Source organism: Dipteris shenzhenensis, chromosome 5 (genome assembly GCF_047967505.1).
Source record: "Dipteris shenzhenensis isolate YYH24624 ecotype China chromosome 5, Dip_SZ_1.0, whole genome shotgun sequence".
Taxonomy (NCBI): domain Eukaryota; kingdom Viridiplantae; phylum Streptophyta; class Polypodiopsida; order Gleicheniales; family Dipteridaceae; genus Dipteris; species Dipteris shenzhenensis.
The window spans coordinates 46755478-46783345 of record NC_141600.1 but is presented as its reverse complement, the minus strand read 5'-3'; the positions used below and the strand labels follow the sequence as shown (position 1 = coordinate 46783345).

Here is a 27868-nt window from a genome sequence, read left to right as displayed (position 1 = left end):
GCAAGGAGAGGACAAGTTAAATGAACTAGGTGAGAAGAAAAGACACGTGGTGATGTGAAAGAGGGAGCTGCCAACAGAGCTAAGTAAATGCTTTATTTATTTTATATATTTGTTTATATTTTTATATAATCATATGTAAATATAAATAATTATTTATAATAGATATAATTATATATTATATCTAGAGATATTTATATACTATATTATATCTATAATATATATATATATATAATATTCTCTCTCTTGTTAATCTGCCACCATTGCGAGTCTACCTCCCTACCACATCATCGATCATGTGATCTCCCTTGTAACGTGCGCCACGTCACCTCATTGGCACAATCTGTGTGCAGTCTATTCGACCCACCAGCTCAACATTGGCTCTGTGAAATCCACAGCCTCGCTATCCACTCCGCAACCTCCGTGACTGCGTGAATTCAATAATGTGTTGTCTACATAGTACAGTTATGCTCTCTTATGGGAATGAATTAGTGAATTTACGTTAGATCCTCTGCATGACTGCTCTGCTCTTTGCAGTCTGCATGACTGCTCTACTCTCTACTCTCTGGCATCTGCGACTGCACGACTGGCAGTGCAGTTGGTACGTGGACATGTGGCGCAAGATGGTGCTGGGCGACGCGACGGGGACACGTGGTGCAAGAACGCGACAACACTGTGGGATGACATATAGTCTCTTCTCCCTTCCAACAGTTGCCACCTCTTCGTCAGTCTGCCTCTCTTGCATGTGGCATCATATCAGAGCTCTCCTACCCAACCCTCCTCCAAAGCTTACCTTGCCCACCACGTGGTGCAACCTTTTAATGCCACATGGACCCTCTCCTTAAATGATAGTAAGATAAGATGTACAAAATTTAGTATTCTAAAATCAAAACGTGTAGTTATATGCTAAAATTACGAAATTGAAATCAAAAAAATTCTCGAGTGAATACAGCTAGTCTAGAAGAAAGGGAGTTTTTTTGCGGTAACGAAAGTCTGTATTAAAGGTAAAGTGAACTGTACAAAAAAAAGGAGAAGGCAGCCTCAGAAAGAGAGGCAAACACCTCTAGTTCAAGCTCCTACCTATCTGGCTAACCTTGCTTTTTTACATATACAATATCATATGCAAATCCTAGGAAATTCAGGTGCTCAACATAAGTACTACACAAATCAGAATCAATCTGAGTACAGCATTTTGAAATCGTAAAAACCCAGCATTTGCAAAGTTTCCTCTTCTGCTGTGTCGCCATCGAGCCTGCTGATGAGGCGGCCTCGCATCTCAGCATCAGCACCGAACCCCCTTCCACTCTCTATAGAACGAATTCATAGATGGATACACACGCCCATTAGCCATGTTTGTGAACTTGCGGGTTGTGCCGTATCCAGCCTGTACGCTGGTTGGGACCTTGATAGCAAGCTGGAGATCGTAGCAGTCCCTCTTCTGAGGATCAGAGAGGATAGAATAAGCCTCGTTGATCTGGGAGAACAATTTGGTGGCCGAGTCGAGCTGGTGCAACGGGGCCACGTCTGGGTGACACTGGAGGGCCAATTTCCGGTACGCCAAACGGATTTCCTTCGGAGAGGCCGTGGGAGGAACATTCAATATGCTGTAGCATGTCTTCCTAACCTTACCGGCTTCAGTTGAAACATCAAAGAATCCTTTCTGCTCGGTGGCACAGCTCGCATACGCAGCTACCGATGGGTTACCCTGCCTAGCCTTGACGTTCTTGAAAGACGCTCGAAAGGCAGCCATGTCAAACCTGTCACAGGACCCGAGAAAAGGGTCTTCCAATCCTTTAAAGCTAGGGGAGCGGCGTTGGAGAGATGGGCGAGGTGAGGCGGCCATTTCCAAGGATCCACGAAAAGGGTCATCGAGTGCTTTGAAGCTACGGGAGAGGGGGTAGGAAGATGAGCGAGGGGAGAGAGAGCAAGGGCCGGGAAGGGAGGCGGAGGGCGAGGGGGGCTGGGAGAGGGTTGAGGAAGCAACGGCCATAGAATCGAAGCGTGGGCGTGTCAACAACGCAAAGATTGATCTATCGAAGTCCGCAGGCAGCTAGCTAGAGCTTGATGAAAGCGTATGATGACCACAAAGTAGATCTGAGAAGGCAGACTAGAGCTTGCGCTTCGTTCATGGGAGGGTGGATCGAGTGTAGGAGCTTAGAGCAGAACGAGGGCCGGCAGGAATACGAGGTTGCACGTTGGCTATACATTCAACAGAAAGACGATAAGGTGCAACGGAACAAAATCATACACTATTTCTTCAAAGATGACGGTCGTGAAACAGTGCAACCAGCCAACAACTTCACCATGCAACTTACAGCCAACGTACTGATCGGACTATTTGATTCCAACAGATTTTATAGCTTCGAACGAAACCAACATGATCATCCGGCGCTCGATTGGATTTCCAACAGAGTTGAAAAACTCATCCCGGTTGAATATTTTGAAAGGCTTTGAACTTTGATCACTTCTTGCTTTGGAAGAATCAACATTTTACTTTGATCATTTTTTGCTTTGAAAGAATCAAGATGTAGGGTGGAATGATTTGGAAGGCTTTCTATTTTTGCTTGGTGGGATGATTTCAACTTTGATAATTTCTTCTTTGAATGTTCGAAGGGAGAGTCCTAGGTTGTTCATTTTGGGTCTTGGGGACACTCCCTAGGCCATTGACCCCTCCCCTTGACCATTTCAAAGGATCATGCTTCCCATTCCACACATCCCATTTTGTTAAGTCATTTGTCCAATAGCCTATTTTATAATTGCATTTTTGTCCAATAGCCGTAGGCTTACCTTTCAATCCAAGCGTCATGTGTTTGAAAACTCACACCTCAATCTTTTAATACTTTTGAAAAAGGGATGCGCATACGGCCCCCACACCTACTCAATACGAGCTCAATACAAGTTGCATCACACTCTACTCCTTAGGATGGTTAGTTTAATATATCTGAAGATGGGCTTTTAGAAGAGCAAGAGAATTCAAACTTAGAATAAATACGTATTGATTCTTCATCCTAAGAAAATTTTTGAAACTTTATGAATTGGTTCCACAAAGAAATTACTTCCACAAGAGTAAAGGAATTCAAACTTGGAACTTTAAGGTTCTTGTGAGAAACAACAAGAACGAGGACTTATAGTCATCATTATAAGCACGACACAAGGTCCACCAAGACTTGTCACTTTACTCATGTAACTTGTGAGGAAATGTATGCCAAATGCTAAATGCTAGCAACGTCTAAGAAACACAAGTACAACATAAATGAGTGCATAAATTGTTATCTTGAGCCTATGATACTTGATGAGTGTAAACAAAAGTAGCATTATCCAAATCACCATGGACATCCACAAACATAGCATCTTCTCGAATTCTTCTGTCCATATGCACCCACATCATACATAATTCAAATCCTAGCCCTTTGATTGCATTGAATTAAGAAAGCATTATTGATGATACACAACTTGGTAGTGCAAGGATTATTTCATTGAACACCTTAAAGAATCTTTCAAATTAATTCATCTCCCATGGACATGCAGTCAACCATAACTTGCTACTTCAAGGGTTATTTCATTGAGCAACTTAAAAGAATCTTTCACATGAATTCATCTCAAGAATAGTTATACTATCCTTCATTGCTCCATATATCTATTCGAGATTCCAAACCCCTCAAAGTTGGCTCTAGCATTTATTGTCTTCCAAGTCATTTCTTTTCGCTCATGACTAGAAGCGCCCATCATCTTGTCATGTATCCAACTAATGGAGGCCAATGTAGCTTGAGGTAACATCTGTGTGATTGACTTGATAAGATTCAAACATGTTTTCAACCATTCATTGTAGTGCCTGGAAAACAAAATATCAAACATTTACCGCTTGGAAGCATCTATTGACAGGTTTTCAGAAAACTTCCATCCCAAAACAATAGTATTGTGATGGAGCCTTTCTCCCCCTCACCGCTTATTGTTCCAAACAAGCACATCTTCCTCTGATGGGACTCCTCTCAATGGTACAACAAGATCATTCACTATCACTAGGGCTCCAGAGACTTGTATTGCTGCAATTGCTATAGAATCATCACTTGCTACCATTTTCCTTGGCCTCTTTAGTATTCTATATGCCTTGACAAACATCTCAGGGTTGGTCTTATCACCACTAAACATGATGTTCCACCCCATCTTGTCCATAGAGTAATTTTTTTCTTTTTCATGCCTTGCATCATCATAAAAGAAAGTGATAGCGAATTTACATTCATGCCGCAGTCTAAGCATTAGTGTAAGAATGATTATCTCTATAGTTATCCATCTATTCACATGTACAAGCAGAAGTTTAAGAATTTTTTATTAAAAAAATTCATGCACATGTGAATATTATAAGTTTCATCTATTCACATGTACAAGTTTAAGAATAAATAATTCTTTTAAAAAATATTAAACACTATTTCACATAGAATTCATTAACAAAATAAAGTTTCTTTCAATTGTAAAAGAATAGAACACATACACCTAGATTTAAAACTCAAACAAACAAACACACAAAATTCAATATTATTTTATACTTGTATGTTTTCTCAAGCAATGTAAAAGTCTTCCTTCTTTGACATTTTTAGAGAGCTAAGCACGAGACAACCAAACTATTGTGGCCTGCACGAGCGTATATAGAAAAGGTAATTCTTACTATTAAAACTTTTCGTAGTAATAGAATGTATTCATACAAATGAAACCTGTCCATATTAATAAAACTTAGTTGTACTAATAAGAATTATTCATATGGATAAGACTATTTGGACAGACATTGAGTAATGATGTGGCAAAATATATAAAAAATGTGACATGGCAATTATTTTTACCCATTTTTTATCCCCCATTAAACTATTCAACCAATTTGTCCATCTTTTTTTAATCATAAAATGGTGCTTTCCCACTAGTTTTAAATATCTTATTGGAATCACCTCTCCTTGTGAGGGAGAGCTGTGATAATGGACATGGATACTTAAGATTGGTTTTAAAATCGATCTTATTGCCTCCTCTCTCTAGTGTGCATATATCCTCATGCAAGGTGGAGGATACAAAAGATTATCTTTAAAACTGATATTGTAACACCTCTCCTATTATGGAGGAGGTTACTTAAGTCACAAGGTCAACTTTAAAATTAACCTTGGTGGATTCTTTCTTTTTTGAAAGGTGAGGCCCTCAAGCAAGGTGGAGAGTAACCAAGATAATTTAAAAACTAATCTACCTTATATTGGTTTTAAATTGATCTTCATGGCTCTTCCATTTTGAAAGGGGAGGGAGATAAGGGAGAAGGTAATGGAAGGAAGCACAAGGGAAGATAGCATAAGAGGAGGGGGTCAATGGCATAGGTCAAGGGGAGGGAGAGAAGTGTAAGAGGATTAAGCAATAGCACATGTGAAGGTGACAAGTGACGTGCAAGGGAGAGGAAGACATAGAAGTGCATTCAAGGGGGCAAAGGGAGATAGTGCACGATTAGTGGAGAGGTACTATGATTGAATCAAAGGGATAGCACAAGAGAGGAGAGGGAAAGCAAGGCGAAGGAATGGAGAAATTGCACAAGCCTAGAAGGTTGATGAAGGGAGCAAGGGGGGGGGGGAGCATGCACGGAAAGGAAAGAGAGATGAAAGGAGACACAAGAAGCAAGGGAGAGAGAGAGAGAGAGAGAGAGAGAGAGAGAGAGAGAGAGAGAGAGAGAGAGAGAGAGAGCAACTAAAGGTGGGGGAGCAAAAGGAGGGAGAGTAGGAGAGAGCGCAAGTATAGATAGGGGAGCACAAGGAGGAAGATACAAGGGAAGGAAAGGAGGAAGAGAGAAAGGGAGAGGAAGAGAGAGGGATAGGATCCATGCAACCTGTTATTTTTAGCATATGCATGAATGATCAAGGCTAGCATGTTTGGTTTTAAAATTATATTGGGTACTATCCCATCTAAAGTGATGGAGTATAGACCTTCGTAGAGCTACATTGAACTAGGATATATATATACTTGTTGGCTAGCTGGCAGCATGGAGATGGTCGGAGATGGTAGCATGGAGATGGATGGAGAGGACAATAATGAGGTCTTGTTAGCTTTTTCATGATACTAGTTTTTGTTCTTACGGATGACTAGTCATTGAATTCATCTAAATATGTGGCCCCAAAAAGGGTTCCTTCTAGCAAGGTGTTTCATGGCAAATGTATCCTCCAAGTTTTTGTTTCAAATCAAATGATCTACCTACTAATTTATGTCTAAAGTATTAATAAAAGCTAGGTTTTGCAAGCCCTCTGCCAAATTTGAATTTTAGGACCCTCATGTGCTTTGTTCATTTAGAATCTACTATTTGTGAGTGCAGGTTAAGATCGGATTCATCAGGGAGATGTGGGATTTACAGCCAATATAGAGAAGTCGAGAATCGATACTTGGATAACGAGCTAAATGCAGCTAGCAATCACCATCTACTGTCATCAACAAAAGAGTCATGGTGATTTTACCAGCATTCGACTACAATTACGACTTGACATTCAGGTAATATGCCAATATCTTATCCATTTGTGAGACACATCCTCGTAATATTCTTGACGTTTATATTCTCAGTGCATGGGGAAGGGCCCATTCCCCTGGATTATAACTCTTTGGGGAAGGAAGTGCGCCGCCTCCCCACCCACACACTGTGTGGTTATAATAATTGATAATACAAATATTTTCAATTGCTTGTCAATTAAAAATTTCTTGTTTTTAATCAAAGCTCTTAAAACATTCCTCTCTTTTGATGCATGTTCTTAATGCGAGGGAGCAATGAAAGCCAAGCTCAATGCAAGATCGAAAGATATCAACACCTTTATTCATATGATTGTAGTCCATGTGACAAAATTTTATACACTGCAATGAGGATCAGTTATGATGTCTTGTGAGCATCACCTTATTCATGTATTTGTTGGGCCTCAACTCCCATCACACACAAACAATATGGCTAAGTTAATAATATATCACCACCCCTAACTGACCCTGTGTCGTGTCTCATGTCGAAATTTTTACTCCTTTGCTTTTTTCCTTTAAAATTTTGATAAAATTGCTAGGATTCAATGATGATAGAAAGGTTGCCTACCACAACCTAATTTATTCAAGTGATTTTATGCAAGAATAATTTTTCCCAAAGATAGACCTCCACCAATTCTTCTTAGTTAGGAGGATTCTCAATATTTATTTTAGAACCAATCTTAAGTATTTTTGGAAAGCACTAGGTACAAACTTGACACCAATCCTTTGGACACTTTCCAAATGTCCATATGTTGAGAGAGAGAGAGAGAGAGAGAGAGAGAGAGAGGAGGGTTTTCTTACTTCATGGAAATAATTCAAAGGATTGAATAATGACTCATGATCGTAGGATCGAATACACGACGACAAGGTCACAACTCAAACCAACAAGTCTACTCGCAATGAGCGGTAGAAATGTTGGTCATCATGTGATTATACACAGTGGGAGAGGAGGGTTTCTTACTTCATGGAAATGATCCCAAGAATCCAATTATGACTCATTCGAAGTCGATTTGAGGATCAAACACACCACACACACACAATAAAAGATCACAACACAAACCAATGAGTCTTCTTGTGCGCACACGTGCACACACACACACAACTCCATTAGGGACAAGGATAAACCACAAATACCTAAATAGGGGTAGTCATTAGGGAGATTTGGATGCAAAGGGCCCTCTTGTATTAGGAATGCAAGCATGCGTCTATTCCTTTGTTTAGGGTCAAGACCAATGAGGATGCTCAATCATTTAAAATCTTGAGGAATCCATCATTCTCCTCATTGGTGGAAAAGAGGTCCCCCTTTGCATTTTTTCCATCTTTTGATGAGTTCACCAAAGTAAATGGGAAAACAACCCTCACCAAAAAATCACAACCATTAGATGATCCTAAAGAATTAAGAACCACCACAATCGTTGATAGGGCTGTATGTGGCATTCTATAGCTTGATCACGAAGAGGTCGTGATTGAGGTCGTGGATCTACACATGATGCAATGGCTTCTATAAAGATAGAATGAGGCTTTTGTGTATGCTAGACTACCTAGATCAATGGTTGATGGCAGATGCCTCCACTTGCATTTCCTTTTTGTTGAGCAATTAGATGTAGTATAGTTCTAATGGACTTTATCCATTGCAATTGGGCAAATTAACACATGGTATGTGAATGTTGAGCTGCACACACCCATCCCCAGGGTGTCTACAAAGGCACCTCCAAGCCTTGGCGGTAGCCATTGGATCAATGTCTCATCTAAAGGTTCATAAAAGGCCTTTACACATGCTTGAATGGTGAATGCCATCTTAGGAAACTAGATTGGATGGTCTAGATTGACTAAAAAAGGGGTGTGAGCTGTGCATTGTCTAAGGATGGGAAACTAGATTGGATGGTCTAGAATTTCATCATTAAATAAATTGAGCTTTCATATAAGCCATTGAATTGTAAAATAAAATGGCTTAGAAAATACAACATTTGGCCAAAAAAGATTAATGCGCCCTGCCCCTTGTTTATGATTTACCAAAATATCAAAGTGCCATGAACTTCTAATTCAAAGTTAAGAAACATAATTCGCTTCAATGGTTTCCCTTATGAGACCCATTTTGAGCCCAAAACTCTTGAAATGGTTTTTGGTACAATGGGGGTACAACCTTGTGAGGTTTCAATATTTGAAGAGTAAGTGAAAATGATATTGGAATTATAGTTGAAGATGTGAGATTTCACTCGGGCTATTTGAGCAATGACAGGTAAAAAATTAATTCCAACTCTATGGCCATGGCTTATATAAGAAAGCACATTTGTATGCATGCTTCAGGAGTTGCAACATCAAACCATCCTGATGAATTATCAAGAAATCCCCAAGAACAAGATGGGAGTACTAGAACTTACTAAAGTATCAAATTGCTCCACACAAAAAGAGTATGTCATATCAAGGGCTAGAGGAGCAACTATGCTACTTGAAATTAAGCGACCTTGTTATGTGAACCTAATAAGGCGTCATAGTAGAATGGCATGTTCGATGGGGATAGGTTGATAGCCTAAACTAAATGACCAAAACATCATGAATGCTCAAGTAACCTCAGCTATAGGTAATTTGCATTGGGAGTGCTCTATCAATGTTAGATGCAACTAACTCTATCATGCACTCATCAAGGAGCTGATTATACAAAGGATCAATAGCCTTGATTGTTGCAAAAGAGATTTGTATCACATGTCCTATAAATATGTGAGCTATAGAGTGCACAAATGACTTAAACAAATGCTATCTCGACAAACTAGTAGTATTGGATGGCACCACAAAATTGCATCAAGTAAGGACTATGCAAAATAAGCATCAATGGATGTTCTAACACTGTCATTCCCAATTTTCTCTATGGTGGAAACTGATAATATAATCTTCCTTGTGGAAAAATTGAATAGACGCTACAATATCCTCATGTTAAGGATTGACATCTTGATCACAAGTGGTGGTGAAACACAAGGATTTGTATTCTCAATAAAACATCATTGAAATTGGTTCAACATTGAAGATCCCAAATTTGTGGAAAAAATTTTGAGGAGATTATCCCGACTATATGAAAATATAAAGGTTGAAAATAGTCATGCCGACAATTAGAGCAAATTTGAAGCTCTTTGGCACTTTTAGTCCAAAAACAAGTTACAAGTAGTGAATCTAATGAAAGAAATGTACAAGTAACATCAAAGATCAATTTCAAGTCCAAAGGGAAAAAAATGCCATAGTATACACAATCATGGGTTAAATCCTCATGTTATTGTAATTAGAGTAAGGAAAACCAATTCAACAAAGTTACATCAATCAATGGTCCTAATAGAACAATTAACTAAAGGCAATGGTGATATGCAACAATCGTGGAAACGAAGGGCTTATGACAAGAGATAGTAGGTCAAAGACTCTCAAAGATAAAGAGTAATTATGATGAAATCAAGCCAATAGAGTATAGAGGGTATTGTTCTAAGTTTAACAAAAGCAATGTGTTGCATGTGTATGCATCATACTAAAGTTGATGGACAAGGTAACTTAAGCACAAGGATTATTCCCATAAATATAATATGAAATTATTGCATATGAAATGCTCATCCTAGAACGAGAAAGTGATGCAAATTTGAAACATTATACCTAGTATGATTAGCTATCAAACAATCTAATGTGGATATTCAGTATATAGATATGTAGCATGTGTTCATATGACCTTAAAAGAAGATTGTAAAAATTCAATGAAGCCATAGATAAACCACAAATCATTCATCTTATGGCTTCAAAGAGTTACCAATCAAATGCAATGGAGTTACTACACTAAATCTCGTTGATGGAAAGTATTTGTGAAGTAAAATATTTCTCATTTCATCAGTATGCTCAATAATGAAAAATCCAAGATTTAATCATTATCACTATGTGTATTGCTTGAGCATCCCCTTCATCTTCTTGAAATTCTTGTAGAATGGTCCACATGCTATTGTGCCATGATGTGTTGAAACTAGTCACAATGGTTGCTTTCCATTGACATTACTCATGACATAACCTTCAAAACAACAAATTACTAAGCTTGACTATGAGCTTCTATGTCTTCCCATGAGTTGAATAGACTGGAAATACAAGCTTTGCAAATCTCAATCATTGAACTTGGTATCCCAAGAGCCTGCTTAGTCTTTCCATGAAGTGCATGGATTGGATGTTGAAGTGACTGAGCCATTAATGCCATAGGTTAGCTTCACTATGAGATACAATGCATATTTATTTATCAAATGGTTTGATAACTATCTTTAAAAAGGTATTCTATGTAACTCCATCTGCAAGTAATACTTTAATCATTTTATCACAAACTTTAGTAATAGATAGCGAGTTCCGTTGTGAGCCCTAGAACCTAGAGCATGTCACGATGTCTCTTTGAGTTCCATCAACTACTTGGGCATAAATAACTATGAGACCCGCGATGCAGGCTCGCTTGGGTAGGGTATACGCTTCATTGGCCAGACTAGAGAGGCAGTGCTTTCGCTCGCACTTTGAAGATCCACGGACCAAGGGGCTGGTTTTTGACTCCTTGGTCCGCCCAGCAGGGATGTATGGCAACCCTTGTTGGGGGCCAAACTTGTCATAAATTTTTCTCTCTATGAAACACCCTGATGGATTGTCTAGTGCTTTAATGCTTTATGACCATTTTCCTTTCAAAAAATTGCATTGAAAATATTTTGTTACGCATGTGCATCTAGACATCTATGACAATAAAGTTACAATCAATTTGTGAGAATTTTGCAAAAACTCATCTTACATTTTCAATATAACATTTATGTAAGTAGGAATAGTTGCCAAGTTTATGTGGTAATGTCTTTCTAGGTTGCTCAAACTTAATTGTTGCATTGATTTTGACCATATGGATTTGAGATTGATTATTGCCCCTATTTCTTTTACATTTCCATATTTCTCTTTTGCTTGGTGTTCCTGCTTGTTGTTTCTTTTTCCTACTCTACATTCACCAGCGATGTGACCCAATATACCACTAATATCATTTGCCTATTGCCTTTGATATACATTTTGCTAGCCAATAAGACTAAAAATCCACTAAATGATTCTTGTTGCACTATTGATTATTATTTCCCTACCTTGTCCCTTGTATATTACAAAATGATGGCTTTAGAATATGTTCTTGGACCTCATGTTAGATAACCATGCTTCACTAACATCAGATCCATCCTCTCCATCCCTTCAACCATCATCCTAAAGTAGAAATGTTGTAATCTAGTGTGACATCATTAGTTATTTCCTAGAAAGTAATGCAATCTTATGCCTTTTTGAGGGATGAAAGTAAAATTTTATGTCATTAGTTATTTCCTGGAAGTAATGAAATCTTATAAACTTTCAAGCTATGAGAATAGGATTTGAGGATTTGAGGAAGGAGCTTGGAGGGAGGGGTCATTAAAGGTCCCAAATTGAAATGGGAGCGATTTCATCCGACCACTACAAGTCTATGAAGGGGAGGAATGTTGGGAATTTAAAATTGGCATCCATGAATCATAAGTAATGAAAGAGGGTTTGTAAGGATTGAATGGGATGGGAAATAGAAGTGATGAGGGTATGCCTTGTTTTCAAATCAATACTGGGCTAATGTTATCCACACATATAACAAATAACTGGTAGTGTGACGAGGAGAAAATTTGAGAATTCAAACGTGTTATGCATGGATCATGAGTAAAGAAAGACTGTGGTAGGGATTGTATTGGATGAGAAATAGAAGTGAGAGCATGCCTTGTTTTTTAGCTGATCTTGGGCTAACGTCTCTCTCTCTCTCTCACACACACACACACACACACACACATTGCAATTGTTCTTTATGTAGTATCTTGTGACCGATTTCTTACCTTCATAATTGAAGCAAGCTTTGCATAGCTATCTTTTGCAAATGACAACAATAGCTTCGCATAAAGAAGGATAGATGGTAGGGACTAAATGGGGTGAACAATACAAGTGAGCGTGTGGCTTGTTCTCAAATGGATCTTGGGCTAACATCATGAGAGAGAGAGAGAGAGAGAGAGAGAGAGATGACAATTGTTCTTTATGTTGGGTCTAGTGACCAACCTCTTTCCTTCATAGATTGAAGCAAGATTTGCATAAATATCTATCACAAGTCACAAGCTCATAGCATGTGCACACACAATGATGTGCCTTGGGATTCTCTTCCTCTCTCTGTTTCTTAATCTATTTTCTTTTATTTTCATGTCGCATGGTGTTAAAGCCAAACATCCATAGATTCATGTCAATAAAAAATTTATTCAGTCAATACCTCTAAATCTTGATTACCAATGTCTTCAGATGTTGTCATCTAAAGAGCATAAATAAAATTTCCTTCAAAACATGCTCCAAAAGCTATTGTGTTTGGGCAAGTAACGTCTTCAAATTGCTAGAGTTCGTTTATAATGCTTAATCTATCGATTGTCACAAGTAATGATGTTGAGAATTTTAACAAATGTCCAATATTGTTTCTAGAAAAGAATCTTGAGATTCCATTGGATATTTTCATCCGTGGTAACGGTCTATGGAATGGTAATAGTTTTTTGGTCCAACTTACACACATACATCTACTTGCATACATTCATATATCTATTTGTTTATCTATCAATTGATCAACAAATCTATATGTCTGTCTGTCTATCTATCTATCTATCCATCTATCTATCGATCAAGTATCTATTGATCAATCTATACCTATTTATCCATCCATCCATCTATTATCTATCTGTGCGCAGCTCTCTCTCTCTCTCTCTCTCTCTCTCTCTCTCTCTCTCTCTCCCCGCACGCGTGCGTGCGTGTGTGTGTACTTGCGCACGTGCAGACACACATTAGTGTGTCAGTGTGCACATGCTCTTTTACAAAAAAAGAAGTATGTACATACATACATACCTGCATCCATGTGCACATGCACACACAGGCACGTGATAGTGCTTAGCACAAAAACTGGTTATGCCACTTCTAATCATTCATCGAAACATGTGAGCAGGTACATGGCACAGGTACATGCCATTGGGTAGGGCCATGATTCCTCAATGTTCATGCAAAATCCAATCCTCCATGTTCATGCAAAATTCAATGTTATGATTTTGAATTCTAGATTATGTTTGGCATAACACATAATTTATGGTTATGCACACACTTGAAACTGGAGCAGCTGTTTTCAACAATCTCATAGCATGAATGAACACGACTAACATTCTGTAAACTACACTGCAAAAGCGTTGTGTCTGTGCTGCTTAGTCAGAATACTTCAGCATGTATAGATAGCTGAATCACTCACATTGACTGTTGTTAGCAGAAAACAAGTGGAAAATAATTTAATCCCATGGACAAGGTTATACTAGACACAGCAGTGTAACCAACAGTTAAAAACATGAGTTTTCATCTGCAACATAACTGGAAACAGGGATTGCAACCACAGCTCTTGCTGATGCTTTCCAAATTTTTGCACATCTTCAGAAACCTCATCCAACATTGATATGCTCTACAGATGGCCTCTAGCAATATTAACTAAATTAGCAAATTTGAAACTTATGGATCCACAGTATTAAGGTTCCTATGCAATTTAATCCACACGTTTCCCTTCTCAAACAATGTAGATGTGAGGACACCTTCGAAGTTGGGACCCTACATATGACTATGAATCACCCTTACAGAGACTTCAGCTACATATCTTATGGCACCCTTCCAGTTACTCTCTGCACAGCAGCTTTGATACCTTCCCTGTCAAGAGATGTCTTCAAATGCACCTCTTGAACCTGCAGAGAAAATGAGCATGCCCTTAATACAAAAATAATCAAAAGCTGTATCCTAATCTACACATGCAACCATACCACTATGTACAACAGTAACAAAAGATGGCCAAAGACACTTTCCTGTCCCTGCTAGGTTATTTGTTTGGTCCATCTTATTCTTTGCACACTTTTTCTTTTCCTATATATGTTTGACACCGCAAAGGGTTACTTATCATAGAGAGATTACCATTTTTGCATAAGATTTTGTGTGAGTAAAAGTCATTTTCATTAAACTTTGCTCCACTGGGGAAAGAGAGAGAGAGAGAGTTTATCAAAGTCTTCCAAAGACCAAAGGGTCTATGAGACTGAAGAAAACCAAATACAATAAAAGTTAATAGGTGGAGCCAATAAAGTGGGCATCCACTCCCGAGGCTGATGTCTAAGAAGAGAAGAGCATCTGTAGGCTGTCTAGGTGACCTCTCAGCCAACAGTAGCTCCGGTGAAGGCTGGCATCGTCAAGAGAGGACTTTGGATAGGACGTTGTTGATTGCTCAAGCTCGGCAGCCTGCTTGGACCCCTCTCCTCCCTTGTGGTCTCTGAGAGTTCACTTGCTATCTGGTGAGTGCCACCATCACTCCCATCATTTGTCCATCCCAATCAACAAGTAAGGAGATATCTACAGTCCCCATATGTGGATCAACACCACGAGGAGCCTATCGTGTCTTGCTCTCCAGATTTTGAGTGCATCACATCCCCTCTAGCCTCTGGTCAGGGTCTCCTCAATGGAAGAAATATGTGATCTTCATCAGATTGGACTCCAGTGGGCCCCTTTGGTCTTGCCTCTGTACTCAGCATCTATGTCACTAGGCACGTTGTCATACGTTGCTGATCGAGATGGGCCAACAAGACTGAATGGTCTAAATCTACTCGTGAAGAGGTAAATGTGGTGTTCTCGTGTCTCATAGTGCACGGGGGATCTGAATGCAAATTGCTTCTCTAATTCAACCTTCTACATGTCACATAGACGCACATCCCTCCCTCATGCGGGATTCCCTCCGGTCGTCCTATCTCATTACGTAGTTGATGAGAGGAAATTCGGAACCACCCAATTAAGATCCTGAAGGCATGTGAGAGATAGATGTAAATATAGTCGAGGGAATTGAGAAAACCCTCCTCCAAGATCTAGAGGTAATGATCTCCATAGAAGCTAAGTTTTTCCGGAAGCTCGTGGGATGCTAGGCTCTAGCTAGGTCTTTGTACATGTGGAGTTGTAAGAGATCCTCTCTAGTGACCTAGTTCACCTCATGATAGGTCAGCGGGATGGACAGGACCCCCAGGCTAAACTGAAATTGTGGAAATCTATCCATTTGGAGTCCTAGGCCTGCAAACCATCTACATGTCCAAGCGTACCCGCTCCTCCTATCTCCCTCCAATGCTAGTGCCATAGACAAGTTGCAAACCATCTACATGTCAGAGCATACCAACTTATCCTGTCTCCCTCCACCGCTAGTGCCATAGATGAGCCTACTATGTCCTACTCAATCCTAATGTTGTGGTGCCAAAGTCGTTGACTCTATGGAGATACGTGACCATCTAAAAGGTTGCATCAAGATGTAAGCACGTAGCTCCAAACTCTGCTAGCAGAATATGGTGTGGAATTGAAGACAAAGAAGTAAAACCTATAGTCTCTCCACTCGGGACCAATCTGCCTCTGATAGAGCTGGGCCCCAAAAGGGCCGGCCATATATCCCAATCGGACAAACAAGAGAGTCAAAGAGGAGAGACTCGGTCCTTGGATCATAAACGAGATCCAAAACATCTCCTCTTGCAACAATTCTTCTCATTTTGCATTTTTTAACCTTGGGGCATTTCATGAAAGCGTTAAAGTTCATGAAAAAAAGGCACACCTAGAATGTAGAATGGCAGAAAGTTGGTTGGTAGTAAAATGAACGTTTGTCTCATGGAGATTCTCATGCGATTGCATCCAGCCGTCCCTCGACTTTGGAATGTATGATATGGATGAGGGAATGTGGCATAAGTGATGCGTGTTGCATTGAAGTTATAAGTAAACGCATTTGTCCCTATAATTATGAGGAAATGGAGAAATGGATCGAAAAATACAAAATCCCTTACTTTTTCTCTTTGCACTCTCATTTGTTTACCCTTGCTCACCACTTCTCTCTCCCCATGTAGGTGCCCATAGCATTTGTCCAGCCCAAAGCCCAATGAGGGCTTCCAATGCAGCATTACCCAAACAAGATTGGACTCCATGGCAAAAAAGGTTCTCTCTAATTTTCAATACGGGAAGCAGTGGGGACTGCGCAAGGACTTTGCTCATCAACATTCTTTATTCATGTGTGTGTGTGTGTGTGTGTGTGTGTGTCTGTTTCAATCAGATTCACACACACACACACACACACATAAAGGTTTGGCACTCCAAGATCCCTCTTCGACAATAGGTCTTTTTATGGTATGTTCTGTTGGGGGTATTTCCATCTGACCAGCTTTTCTAGCTTTTTGGGATACTTTTTCGGCTTCCCAGTTTTGGGATAGCTATATTGTAATATAAAGTATTCAAAGTTTCCACCCTCCCCCCCCAAAAAAAAGGGTGTGTGTGTGTGTGTGTGTGTGTGTGTGTGTGTGTGTGTGTGTGAGAGAGAGAGAGAGAGAGGATGCAATGAAATGAAATGCTTGCATTTCGCAAGGATCTATGGGACAAAAAGAAAAGTACAAAATACAAGGTCGAGGGAGTTCTAGACATAACTCCATTGGACGAGAGAGAGAGAGAGAGAGAGAGAGAGAGAGATCATCGGCAAGGGATATGACTAGAGCACACGATGCAGGCAAGCCAATCACAGAAATGATATAAACTTCAACGTTATGTCTATTATGCCAATTCCAAATAAGGGCTAGGTGATAAAGTATCCATACACGCAGCTGATATTTGAGCCTCGTCTCACCTTGTATCTAAACATGTCACTCCCTTCTTCAAATATGTGCAAACCCAATTTCAGTTTGTGGAGGAAGAATTACAATGACAAATATGTTAAGAAAGGAGGATACAAGTACTGGAGCAGCCACCTTTTTACTGTACACTTGAACAGTCCAATTATTACAGGTGCCACAGGTGATGCTGATTCGAACAGCAGTATAGACTGTATAACAGTTTCATAGAGTCATAACTACTAATTGAGAGCATGCACATACGTTGAAACAGGAAGATCCTGTGAATTGCTGCAGGTTTTGCAGATTTTACTGCCGGAAGGTCACCTGTATCTGAGCAGCATTCGGAGCATCCTAGTTGGTAAGATCTTGGGGGACTGTGTTTGATAAACATGGTTGGATCATTTATAAGAGCAAATGTGGCAAACAGAGTGTCTGCTTCAGTAAGCTTACAATCCCTGGCAAAGGAGCAAGCAAAAATCTATTTAAGAGGATGATTAAATGGGCCAAACATTCAAAAGGGTGGCTCTAAGGCAAAACACATCTCAAGAATTCATAGCTCATGGCTGTAGAAACTCAGCAATGCAGGATTGCATCCATGGCCCTGAGGCACAGACAGGCCTTTCAAGAGAGGGAGAGGATCCTCAGGACCAATCTCTACAGTTGCTGATTCGCACAATTGTGGAAGCTATGCACGTTCCAAGTTACTACCGTCATGGGGTCATGTAGAGGTGAAGAACAACCCCTTCCTGAGGTGGAAATAAACGGTTTTCTTCAATAGGCCTTGTGTAGCTATTAGCCCCTACTGGCTGTGGCTACCTGACTGGGTGTCTCATACGTTAACTTAAGCTCACAGATTGGGAGTAGCATCTGTGATGTCACTCTCGAGGTGCTAGATGATTGGGATAACTCACCCTCCAAGGCCATCAGCAATCTGCCAATGCCAGGCATGTCAGGGGAGAAGGTCAGTTCATACTTCACCTGACTTCCATACATCATCCAATGCTCCGTGGGTCCCATCCAGCATTCCATGAAAGACAACATTTTCTCCGTGAAGATCCAATCCAAAAATTGCAAGGAACACACCTCATCCCCAGCTGTTGCGAAAAGGATGCCCTAGGCCAGGTTGGACTTCCTGCCTAGACACCCAGCAAGCCACCCTTCCCAGGGCTAAAGCAGATCATTGTAATCTCTAGCCTATGGGGACAGCTCGGCGGAACATCCATGTAGTTCCAAGGCCCAACTCTCCAAAAGTCCTCGTAAAGAGGCTCCCTCAACAAGGAGTTGTGCAACAAGATCGAGGAAGATGAAAGAAAGGAAGATATATTAACGACTTCTGGAGGCCTCAAGGCCCTATGAGACAAAGTACAACCAAGAAATAGTTCCTCATACACATGCAAGGGCTCATTAGGGCCCTTGCTGAGTGCTGTACTAAAATCCAAAATCTTGAGAAACCAAAAGATCTAGAATCTAGAAGTATCAACTAGGATCCTAGCGCCTCAATAGTCCAAGAGTGCCTATCGGGCTGATGCAAGCGCTCACTAGGGCCTTGCTGAGTACTGCACTAAAACCAAAAACCCAAAACCCAAAATCCTAAGAGAACCAAAAGATCTACAATCTAGAAGTATCAACTAGGATCCTAGGGCCTCAACAATGCAAGAGTGCCTATCATGGGGGGTCCTCTGGTAAGATATAAGGATATCTCGTATATGCCTTTGTCAGGTCGTCTCGCGATGTGGTGGAGGGCATGGCCTCCATGATCTCTATATGCAGTGGACCATATCAAGAGTGATACTCACCTCTGACGATCCCCTCTAAGTAAGGACAGAATAGACTCGACCTCCATCGTGTGTGCTTTGGTGTGTCTCGACTCTTTGCACTGTGTGTGGTCTTGTGGCTCTTGCTTCATTGTTCCTCGTCTCCTCTTCTCGGCTAGCTCTTGCAACTCCTCTCCATAATGAGCGGGAGCCAACTTAGACGTGTAGAAGTGTCTGACAAGCTGGTGTGTTTGGTCTATCTCTGTCTCCCGTGTCACTGTCTCCTCTTACTATCAAATTTGGATATTCTCACGAAGTGATCGTGTCAAAACTAGAGCTTTGTGGGAAACTCATGTTCCAACTTTCGTCCCAAGTCTATGATGTATAGAGATGGAGTAGATCCAACCATATGATGCGGTTGATCTCATCACTTAGAATCCGAGAAGACGGGTTATCTTAACTATACTGAAAGGGCGGGAATCAATCCATTTGAGTACCGAAACTGGCAAAACATTTGGATATACGTGAATGCCAAGCCTTGCTAACCTCCACCAGGTGTCTAGATGACATTAGAGCCAACATGGGTAATCTCCAACATGGCAAAGCCCCAACTCCGTGATATGTCATTGTCTAAAAAATGGGATCGATCTCAAGTGGCATCTTGGCAAACTCTACCAATACTATCTGATGAGGGACTGAGGGCTTGCTCCAAATCATCTCGGACTCTAAAATTTCTTGTAGCCTCTCAAATCTCCTCCACTCAATCATCAAGAGATCACTCTCCCAAAAAGGTGTTGCATACATGGCCGTTGAGGCATGGAAAAGGTCTGTATCATCTCCAAATAAGGTCGATAGCTCAAGAGACAAGTGGCTCTCATAGACCACATTGAGGGCATGATCAAAGTATATTTGGACATGAATGGTAGAAGGGGGGTTGGGGCCTGTGTGAAGAGAGTGGGAGAGAAGGAAGGAGTCTCACTTGCAGCTTTCTCACATACACAATGGGGAAATACACACAAAGGTGGAGGCTGAACAGTTTTTCTCCTCTTAGTTATGAAAGCCAAAAGAACTATAAGTACAAAGGAATAGATGAACCCTATATGTGGGTCCAAACCAAACTCAGCTAACTACGGTGGCATACTAACTGAGCCACAAACTAGAGTACATAAAGATAGCTGTCATCCAGCTATTATTCATAGGCGGTATACCAACCGCATTTGTAGCTAACAAGTCGGTGACATAAATGCACAACGGTCACCCTGGCATATCACGAATAGAGCTCGATATCTCTGAAAGGGACTGAAGGGGGAAGAAGAGCAAGAGGGAGAGAGTGAGAGAGAGAGAAGACTCAAGGTGTGTGGGTGTGAAGTGATGAGCCACACCACAAACTCATTTGTTTTTATTAGGATTAGGTTTACCCCTATGACTGTCTTAAGACAGTCATAGGTGTCCTATCTTTAATGAAGGGTTGGCAATGTGCCTTTACCCCAACAACCTCCCACCTAAAGGCCAATGTGCCTAAAGGGGAGAAAAGAATAAAAAATTACAGCAATATACAGTTACTGTATACAAGACCATAAAATAAGAATGGTCTCATCCTAATCCCATGATGTGGCGGCAATGTGCAAACCGCTCTGTAGGCAAGCTCTTAGTGAGCAAATCTGCAGGATTATCATCTGTATGCACTTTTACAAGCTCAAGTCGCTTGTCTTCCAGTACCTCCCTGATGAAATGATATTTCACTTCTATGTGCTTGGTCTTCTGATGAAAGACCGGATTCTTTGCCAACATGATAGCACTCTGACTATCACAATGCAAAACTGGCATATCTCCTGTAATGCCCAAATCTCCCACCAGCCGAGTAAGCCATATTGCTTCCTTGCAGGCCTCAGTGGCTGCAACATATTCAGCTTCAGTGGTTGACAGTGCAACACATTTCTGCAACCGAGACACCCATGATATAGCACCTCCTGCAAATGTGAAAATATAACCGGTAGTAGACTTCCGGTTATCTGCATTCCCTGCATAGTCTGAATCTGTAAAACCATGCACCAATGCATCCTGCCTACCATAGCATATGCACAAGTCTTTGGTACCCTTGAGATACCTCAAGACACCTTTCACTGCTTCCCAGTGCCGCTTGCCTAGATTTGCCATATACCTGCTGATGACTCCCACCGCAAAAGCAATATCCGGACGAGTGGCAACCATGGCATACATCAAAGAACCAACTGCAGATGCATACGGAACCTTGGCCATTTCAGCCTTATCATCATCTGATCTGGGGCTGTCCTTACTGCTGAGTTTTAAATGTGGAGGCAACGGGGTACTAATAGACTTCCCCCCCTCCATTTTAAAGCGCTGCAGTACTTTGTCAATGTACTCTTTCTGTGACAGAAACAAAAGTCCCTTGGACCTGTCACGAGTAATCCGCATGCCAAGAATATGATTTGCATCACCCAAGTCTTTCATGTCAAAAGACTTATGCAGTTGTTTCTTCAAAGCACTAATCTCATGCTGAGATTTACTGGCAATAAGCATGTCATCCACATATAGAATGAGTAGCATCAAACTGCCATCCTTTGCCTGTTTGGTGTACAAGCAATGATCGGTCTCACACCTATGATACCCTTGGGACTGCATGAAGGCATCAAACTTCTTGTACCATTCTCTTGGCGCCTGCTTGAGTCCATACAAGCTCCTCTTGAGCTTACACACAAGCTGCTCTTTCCCTTTAACAGCATATCCCTCTGGCTAACTCATATAGATCTCATCATGGAGATCTCCGTGAAGAAAGGCTGTCTTCACATCCATCTGACATAAATCCATGTCGTCATGAGCAACAAGAGCTAACACTGCTCTCAAAGTAGTCATCTTGACTATAGGGGAAAAGATCTCATCAAAGTCAATGCCCTTCTCCTGCTTAAATCCCTTGGCAACCAATTTGGCCTTATACCTAGGTAAAGCATTTGAATCCACTTTGACTTTGTAAACCCACTTGCATGGCAAAACCTTTCTGCCTGCAGGTAACTGCACCAAGTCCCATGTATCATTCTGAAGTAGGGAGTCCATTTCTGACTGCATGGCTTTCTCCCACTTCTTTTTCTCCGTTCTTCCCATAGCTTCCTTGAAGCTGGAAGGCTCACCACAATCTGTCAGCATGATAAAATCAGCCACATTATTGGCTCCTGGAACAAACCTGGCAGGAGGCCGTTGTACACGGGTGCTCCTTCTAACAAAATGTTCCGGATTAGGCTGCTGTCCAGCCTGTTCTTCATGCATGACGGGTGGCTGTACCACCATATCTGGCTGTTCTACAGCCCCATCTGCTGGCACATCCAGTGGTGCATCATTGGCAAAATTATCTGGCTGATTTTCAGCCTGTATACCCTCTTGAACAGGGTGATCTGCAGCAGCCTGCTGCTGCATATAAATGGGCATTCTTTGCTGTCCAACATCATCATAAATAACCCTCCTGTATTCCACAGGTTGCACGAGTTCCTTGTGTACACTATCCTCTTTAAAGATGACATCATTGCTGCGTATAATCTTCCGTTTAACGGGATCCCATAACCTGTACCCCGTTTCACCTTCGTCACCATAACCCATAAAGATGCATCTGATAGACTTTGGATCCAGTTTGGTGCGTAGTTCTTTGCGTACATGAGCAAAGCACTCGCAGCCAAATACACGTAAGTGCTTATATGAAGGTGGCTTGCCAGACCACACCTCTTCTGGCACTTTCAACTCCAAAGCCTTGTTTGGCGACCTGTTAATAATGTGAACTACTGTTTGCACGGCTTCTGCCCAAAAGCCATGGGGTAATGCAGCATAAGACAACATACATCGAACCTTCTCCTGAATAGTTCGATTCATCCGCTCACTTGCACCATTTTGAGATGCATTATGAGGGGCTGTGAGTTCCTGTTTGATGCCCTTAGCTTCGCAAAACTGCACAAAAGCATGTGACACATACTCACCCCCATTATCGGACCTGAGGCATTTCAGCCTGCGACCTGTCCGATTCTCAACGTGAGCAACAAACTTCTTGAAAGCATCTAAGGCATCTCCCTTATGCTTCAAGAAATAAACCCACACTTTGCGTGTGGCATCATCAATGAAAGTAATAAAATATTTTGCACCCCCTAGTGATAACTGTGGCATCTCACACAAATCAGTGTGCACTAGATCAAGTGGTGCTCTATTCTGGGGAGTTCTCCTCTTATGAGGAGTCACAGAATGCTTGCCAAATATACAATGATCACAAGTAGGCAAATCTGAAAAAGAAAGAGGCAGCAGATAACCCAAACGTGACAGTTCTTGCATTCCTTTAACAGACATGTGTCCCAACCGGCTATGCCACAATGAAACCTTTGGCAGCTCGGTTATGGCAACAACATGATTACCCACACTGGAAACATAAAGAGGGTACAAGGCATCACTCTTAAAACCCTCAGCCACTACAGTCTGGCCATCAGTAATCACCCATTTGGAATCCCCAAATGTGGTGTGGTAACCACTGTCATCCAATAAGCCAGTGCTAATCAGATTTTTCTTGATTTGCGGCACATGGCGGACACCATCAAGCATGAATATGCGTCCATCAGGAAATACTATCTGTATACTGCCAATCCCTGCAATCTGACATGCATAGTTGTTTCCAAGATGAACAACTCCATGAGTACCTGTGTAGGAAGTAAACCACTCCCTATGAGGAGTAACATGAAAAGAGGCACCTGAATCCAAGAGCCAGGTGTGCATGTCGTGACCATCAATAACCAAGGCATGTGCTATTACAGCAGAAGAGCATAAAACATCATGTATGTCACTGTCACTGTCCTCTGCTGCAACATTCACTGCATCCAAGTCATCTGCCTTGGCCTTGCCTTTGCCTTTGCTTGCATTTCCTGCATCCTTTGTTTCAGCCTTCTTGGCTTTCTGATCCCGTATGAACTTGAAGCACTTAGACTTCACATGTCCCTTCTTGCCACAATAAAAGCATTCAATATCCTTTTTACCACGGGACTGACTTCGGGATTTGGACTTACTAGCAGATCTCCCCTTCTGCTGAGTTCTGCTTCTATCCTGTACCTGCAAAGCATTTGAAGATTTGCTGCCCGCATTATTCTTCCTGCTCATCTCCTCCATAAGGAGAGAGCTCTCTACATCAGCATATATAAGAGTGACATTTGAATTAGACAGGGTGGTCTTGAAAGTGTCCCAACTCTCAGGGAGGGTACATAACAAGAAAGTAGCCTTGAACTCCTCATCAAGATTCAACCCCTGTGCAATCAGCTGTGTAAAGATGGCATTGAACTCACTCAAGTGTGAGGTCATAGCTGTACCTTCCTTCATGCGAAGATCAACCAGCTTCTTCAGCCAATAAACCTTACTGGCTGAGCTCTTTTGGGCATACAATTCTTCTAGTCTTTGCCATAGACCATAGGAGGTCTTTTCAGCCTGAACATTGAACACAAGAGTGTCTGAAATAGTGAGCATGATAGCTGCCCTTGCAGACAAATCAAGCTCTTCCCAGTCATCAGCTGCCATGTCAGATGGCTTGACACCCTTCACCCTTATGGGCTTAGCAATCTTCTTTAACAGAAGTACATTCAAGCACTGTTCTGCCCATAATGCATAGTTGTGTGCTCCTTCCAGTTTCTTTATGTTCAGAATTGAAGAATCACTTCCCCCTGATGCCATATCAAATAAGGAAAGTACCTGACTCCCTGGAAGTAAAAAGGACTGAATAAAAATTCTGATTTCTCAGAAAAAACCTGCTCTATTCAAGAGCCAGAAGCACTCTCAATGGTGCTGTTTTTACTGTCAGGAAAATCTGCAGCAAAACAGTAAATGACCCTGCAAATACTGTACCTTCTGACACACTGTACCGTGCTCAAAGAGGCATAAAAACAGTAATTTCAGACTGCTGCAGTTGCTCAACAAGTGCTTAACAGTGCATAATCATCTGACAAAGCACAAACACTGCTGTAAACCCTGATGTACTGACTGTACTGATCACTTCTCCCACCTCAGATGAGGTATTGCACTGAGTTAATATGCATAAACCACTTGGTAAACTCCCCCCCAAAAAAAAATGACACTACAGCCTGTCACACAGCCTGCAACAGAAAATGGGATAAATCCCAAGCAATCACCCTTATACCAAGGGGAGAAAATGCATCTGAAGATCTCTGTCGGTAACCCAAGTGCTATCAAACAAAGTCTGGGCAAAAGCCCCTTGATCTGACACCTGAATCAAGTGGAGAACACCTCAACACTGAGGTAGCATGCAATATGAAAATCTCTCTGACAAAATCATCCACCAATGTAATGCATATACTGCCCTGTGTAGAAATGACATACACAGATCCCAACGTACAAACACTCAATGAGGAACCTTTTGAGCACTGTCAACGATGGACAGTTAGGGACCGAGTAAACTCGATGCGCCCTGGCCAAGCGTGGCTCAACTGAGGTTCTCTGAGTGTTGCACAAGAAATGTGACCTGCAAGAAAATGTCACCTCGACACTGCGGAAATCAAGACAAATGTGTGCACTCTGGCACCACACTGCCTCAAGGCATACAATGCATCACCTTCCGGGCAAAAGCCCTATGATCTGCTCACCTGTAAACTGAGATTCAAACCCAATAAAAGCATATGTCCTCTTGCAAAATCAAGGCATTACCTTCCCAGAACAAAATAGCTGTGCAATCAACCACACACTGTGGTTCTCTTCACCTCAAGCACGAGATGAATGAAAGTACTTGCTGTACTGTCAAGATAACACAGTTTTGTGAACTGAAAAAAGACCCTGAATCAAGAGGAATGAAGAGCAGAATGCGCTTTCACCTCTCTTTCTTCCCCAAGCAAAAAAATCTGCGCCTGCTCTACTTCCTGTACCTGCGCAGTGTACGGAATCCCAGAAAAGGGAAAGAAAAAAAAAATTTCAAAAATTTTGCCCTGTTGAAGTTCCCTGCAGGTACGGCGGCGTCGTCCGTACGACTGCGTACGGTCTCCCTTGTGTGGACTGCGCGACGCCCGAAGGGCTTAGCAGCTAGTAGCAGCTGCTATGCAGCTGCTGGCTGCTGGCTTGATGCAGCGCCGCCCTGCTGCTGTCAGCAGCTGCTGTACAGCCCGCGACCCGCGCCACAGCCCGTGCTCGCTCTCGAGCTGCTCCCGTGCCCACGCCACAGCCCGCGCCCGCGCCCGCGCTGCTCCCGTGCCCACGCTCGATGCCCGCGTTTGCGCCCTGATCAGCCGCTCGAAGTCCGTCCGTCCGTACGGTTGTACGGACGCCGTACGTCCGTACGGCGCTGGCTATGTAGAGGTCGAAGGGGAGAGGTCAAGGGTAGAAGGGAAACCTTGCTCTGATACCAGTTGAAAGGGACTGAAGGGGGAAGAAGAGCAAGAGGGAGAGAGTGAGAGAGAGAGAAGACTCAAGGTGTGTGGGTGTGAAGTGATGAGCCACACCACAAACTCATTTGTTTTTATTAGGATTAGGTTTACCCTATGACTGTCTTAAGACAGTCATAGGTGTCCTATCTTTAATGAAGGGTTGGCAATGTGCCTTTACCCCAACAATCTCAACACTCCCCCTCGAGCTCAATCCCAATTCCTGCACACCAAGCAGATCTCTGAGCTTGTGCAGCTGCTCTGCGTCCAATGCCTTCGTGTATATATTAGCTACCTGATGCTCTGTGCTGACATAAACTAGATCAATAAAATCCAGTAGAACCGTCTCCTACACATAGTGATAATGCACCTCAATGTGCTTTGTTCTAGCATGATAGAGTAGGTTATTTGCCAAGTGTATACTGCTCATGTTGTCACAATAAATGATAATTGACCCATCTGTAGACTGATGCATATCATAAAGTAGCTTATCCAACCAAGCTACCTCACATGCAGCCATTGCTGCACCCCTGTACTCAGCCTCTGTGCTTGACAAGGCAACTGTAGGCTGTTTCTTGTTGCTCCAAGTGACTGAACACTCCCAAAAGAGAACACATATCCACTAGTAGATCGTCTATCAGAAATACTACTAGTCTAATCAGCATCAGTGTATCCATGCAACTGTATCTGAACCCCACTCTCATAAAATAGTCCATACTGCAATGTGGACTTCACGTACCTCAGTATGCGTCTAGCTGCATCCAAATGTGGTTTCCTTGGAGCGTGCATAAACTGACTTACCAATCCAACAGCATAGCTCAAATCTGGCCTGGTAATAGTCATATAAATCAAACTTTCTACCATGCATCTGTACATAGTAGGGTCTTCCAGAAGCTCATCTGCATCTGCGCTCAACTTCACATTCTGCTCCAAAGGAACTGAAATAGGCTCACAACCTGTCATCCCATATTTGGACAGCATGTCCAATCCATACTGCCTCTGCAAGAGCCATATCCCACTTTGTAGTCTAATCACCTCAATGCCCAAGAAGTAACGCAGCTCTCCCAAATCCTTCATCTCAAATTTCTGCTTCAATAGCATTTTCACATGAAGGATATCTTCATCACTATTACCTGCGATGATCAAATCATCAACATAAATGACAAGTACCATAATACCATTCTCTGTTTTTCTCACATAAAGTGAGAAATTTGCCTTGGAAATCTAAAAGCCAATAGTGACAAGATACTGTCCTATCCATGCTCTGGGTGCTTGCTTCAAGCCATACAAGACTTTCTTCAACCTCCAAATAAACTCAAGATGAACAGCATGAACATAACCTGGTGGCTGCTCCATATAGACCTCTTCTTGCAAATCACCATGCAAGAAGGCATTCTTTACATCCATTTGATGTAAAGACCATCCCTTTGATGCAGCCATAGAAATAACTGCTCTTACGGTTGCCATCCTTGCAACCGGACTGAATGTTTCTTCATAATCAATGCCATAA

General features: G+C 41.7%; 2 protein-coding genes across 2 annotated transcripts in view; both read right to left on the bottom strand.

Annotated features, from left to right (window-relative positions):
* Window positions 1–1089: 1089 nt before the first annotated feature.
* LOC147902099 (uncharacterized) lies at window positions 1090–2384 on the bottom strand. Its single transcript, XM_087375075.1, has one exon. It carries the CDS (start codon window positions 1985–1987, stop codon window positions 1280–1282), a length of 708 nt encoding a protein of 235 aa, XP_087231201.1. The 5' UTR covers window positions 1988–2384; the 3' UTR covers window positions 1090–1279.
* Window positions 2385–13928: 11544 nt separating this feature from the next.
* The window catches only part of LOC147902098 (Nucleic acid-binding proteins superfamily), a 51952-nt gene continuing 38012 nt past the window's right edge, over window positions 13929–27868 (bottom strand). The window contains exon 10 of the mRNA XM_087375273.1: window positions 13929–14285. Coding sequence (XP_087231399.1) covers window positions 14202–14285 — 84 coding nt within the window. The 3' untranslated portion in view covers window positions 13929–14201. The remainder of the gene's footprint in view (window positions 14286–27868) is intronic.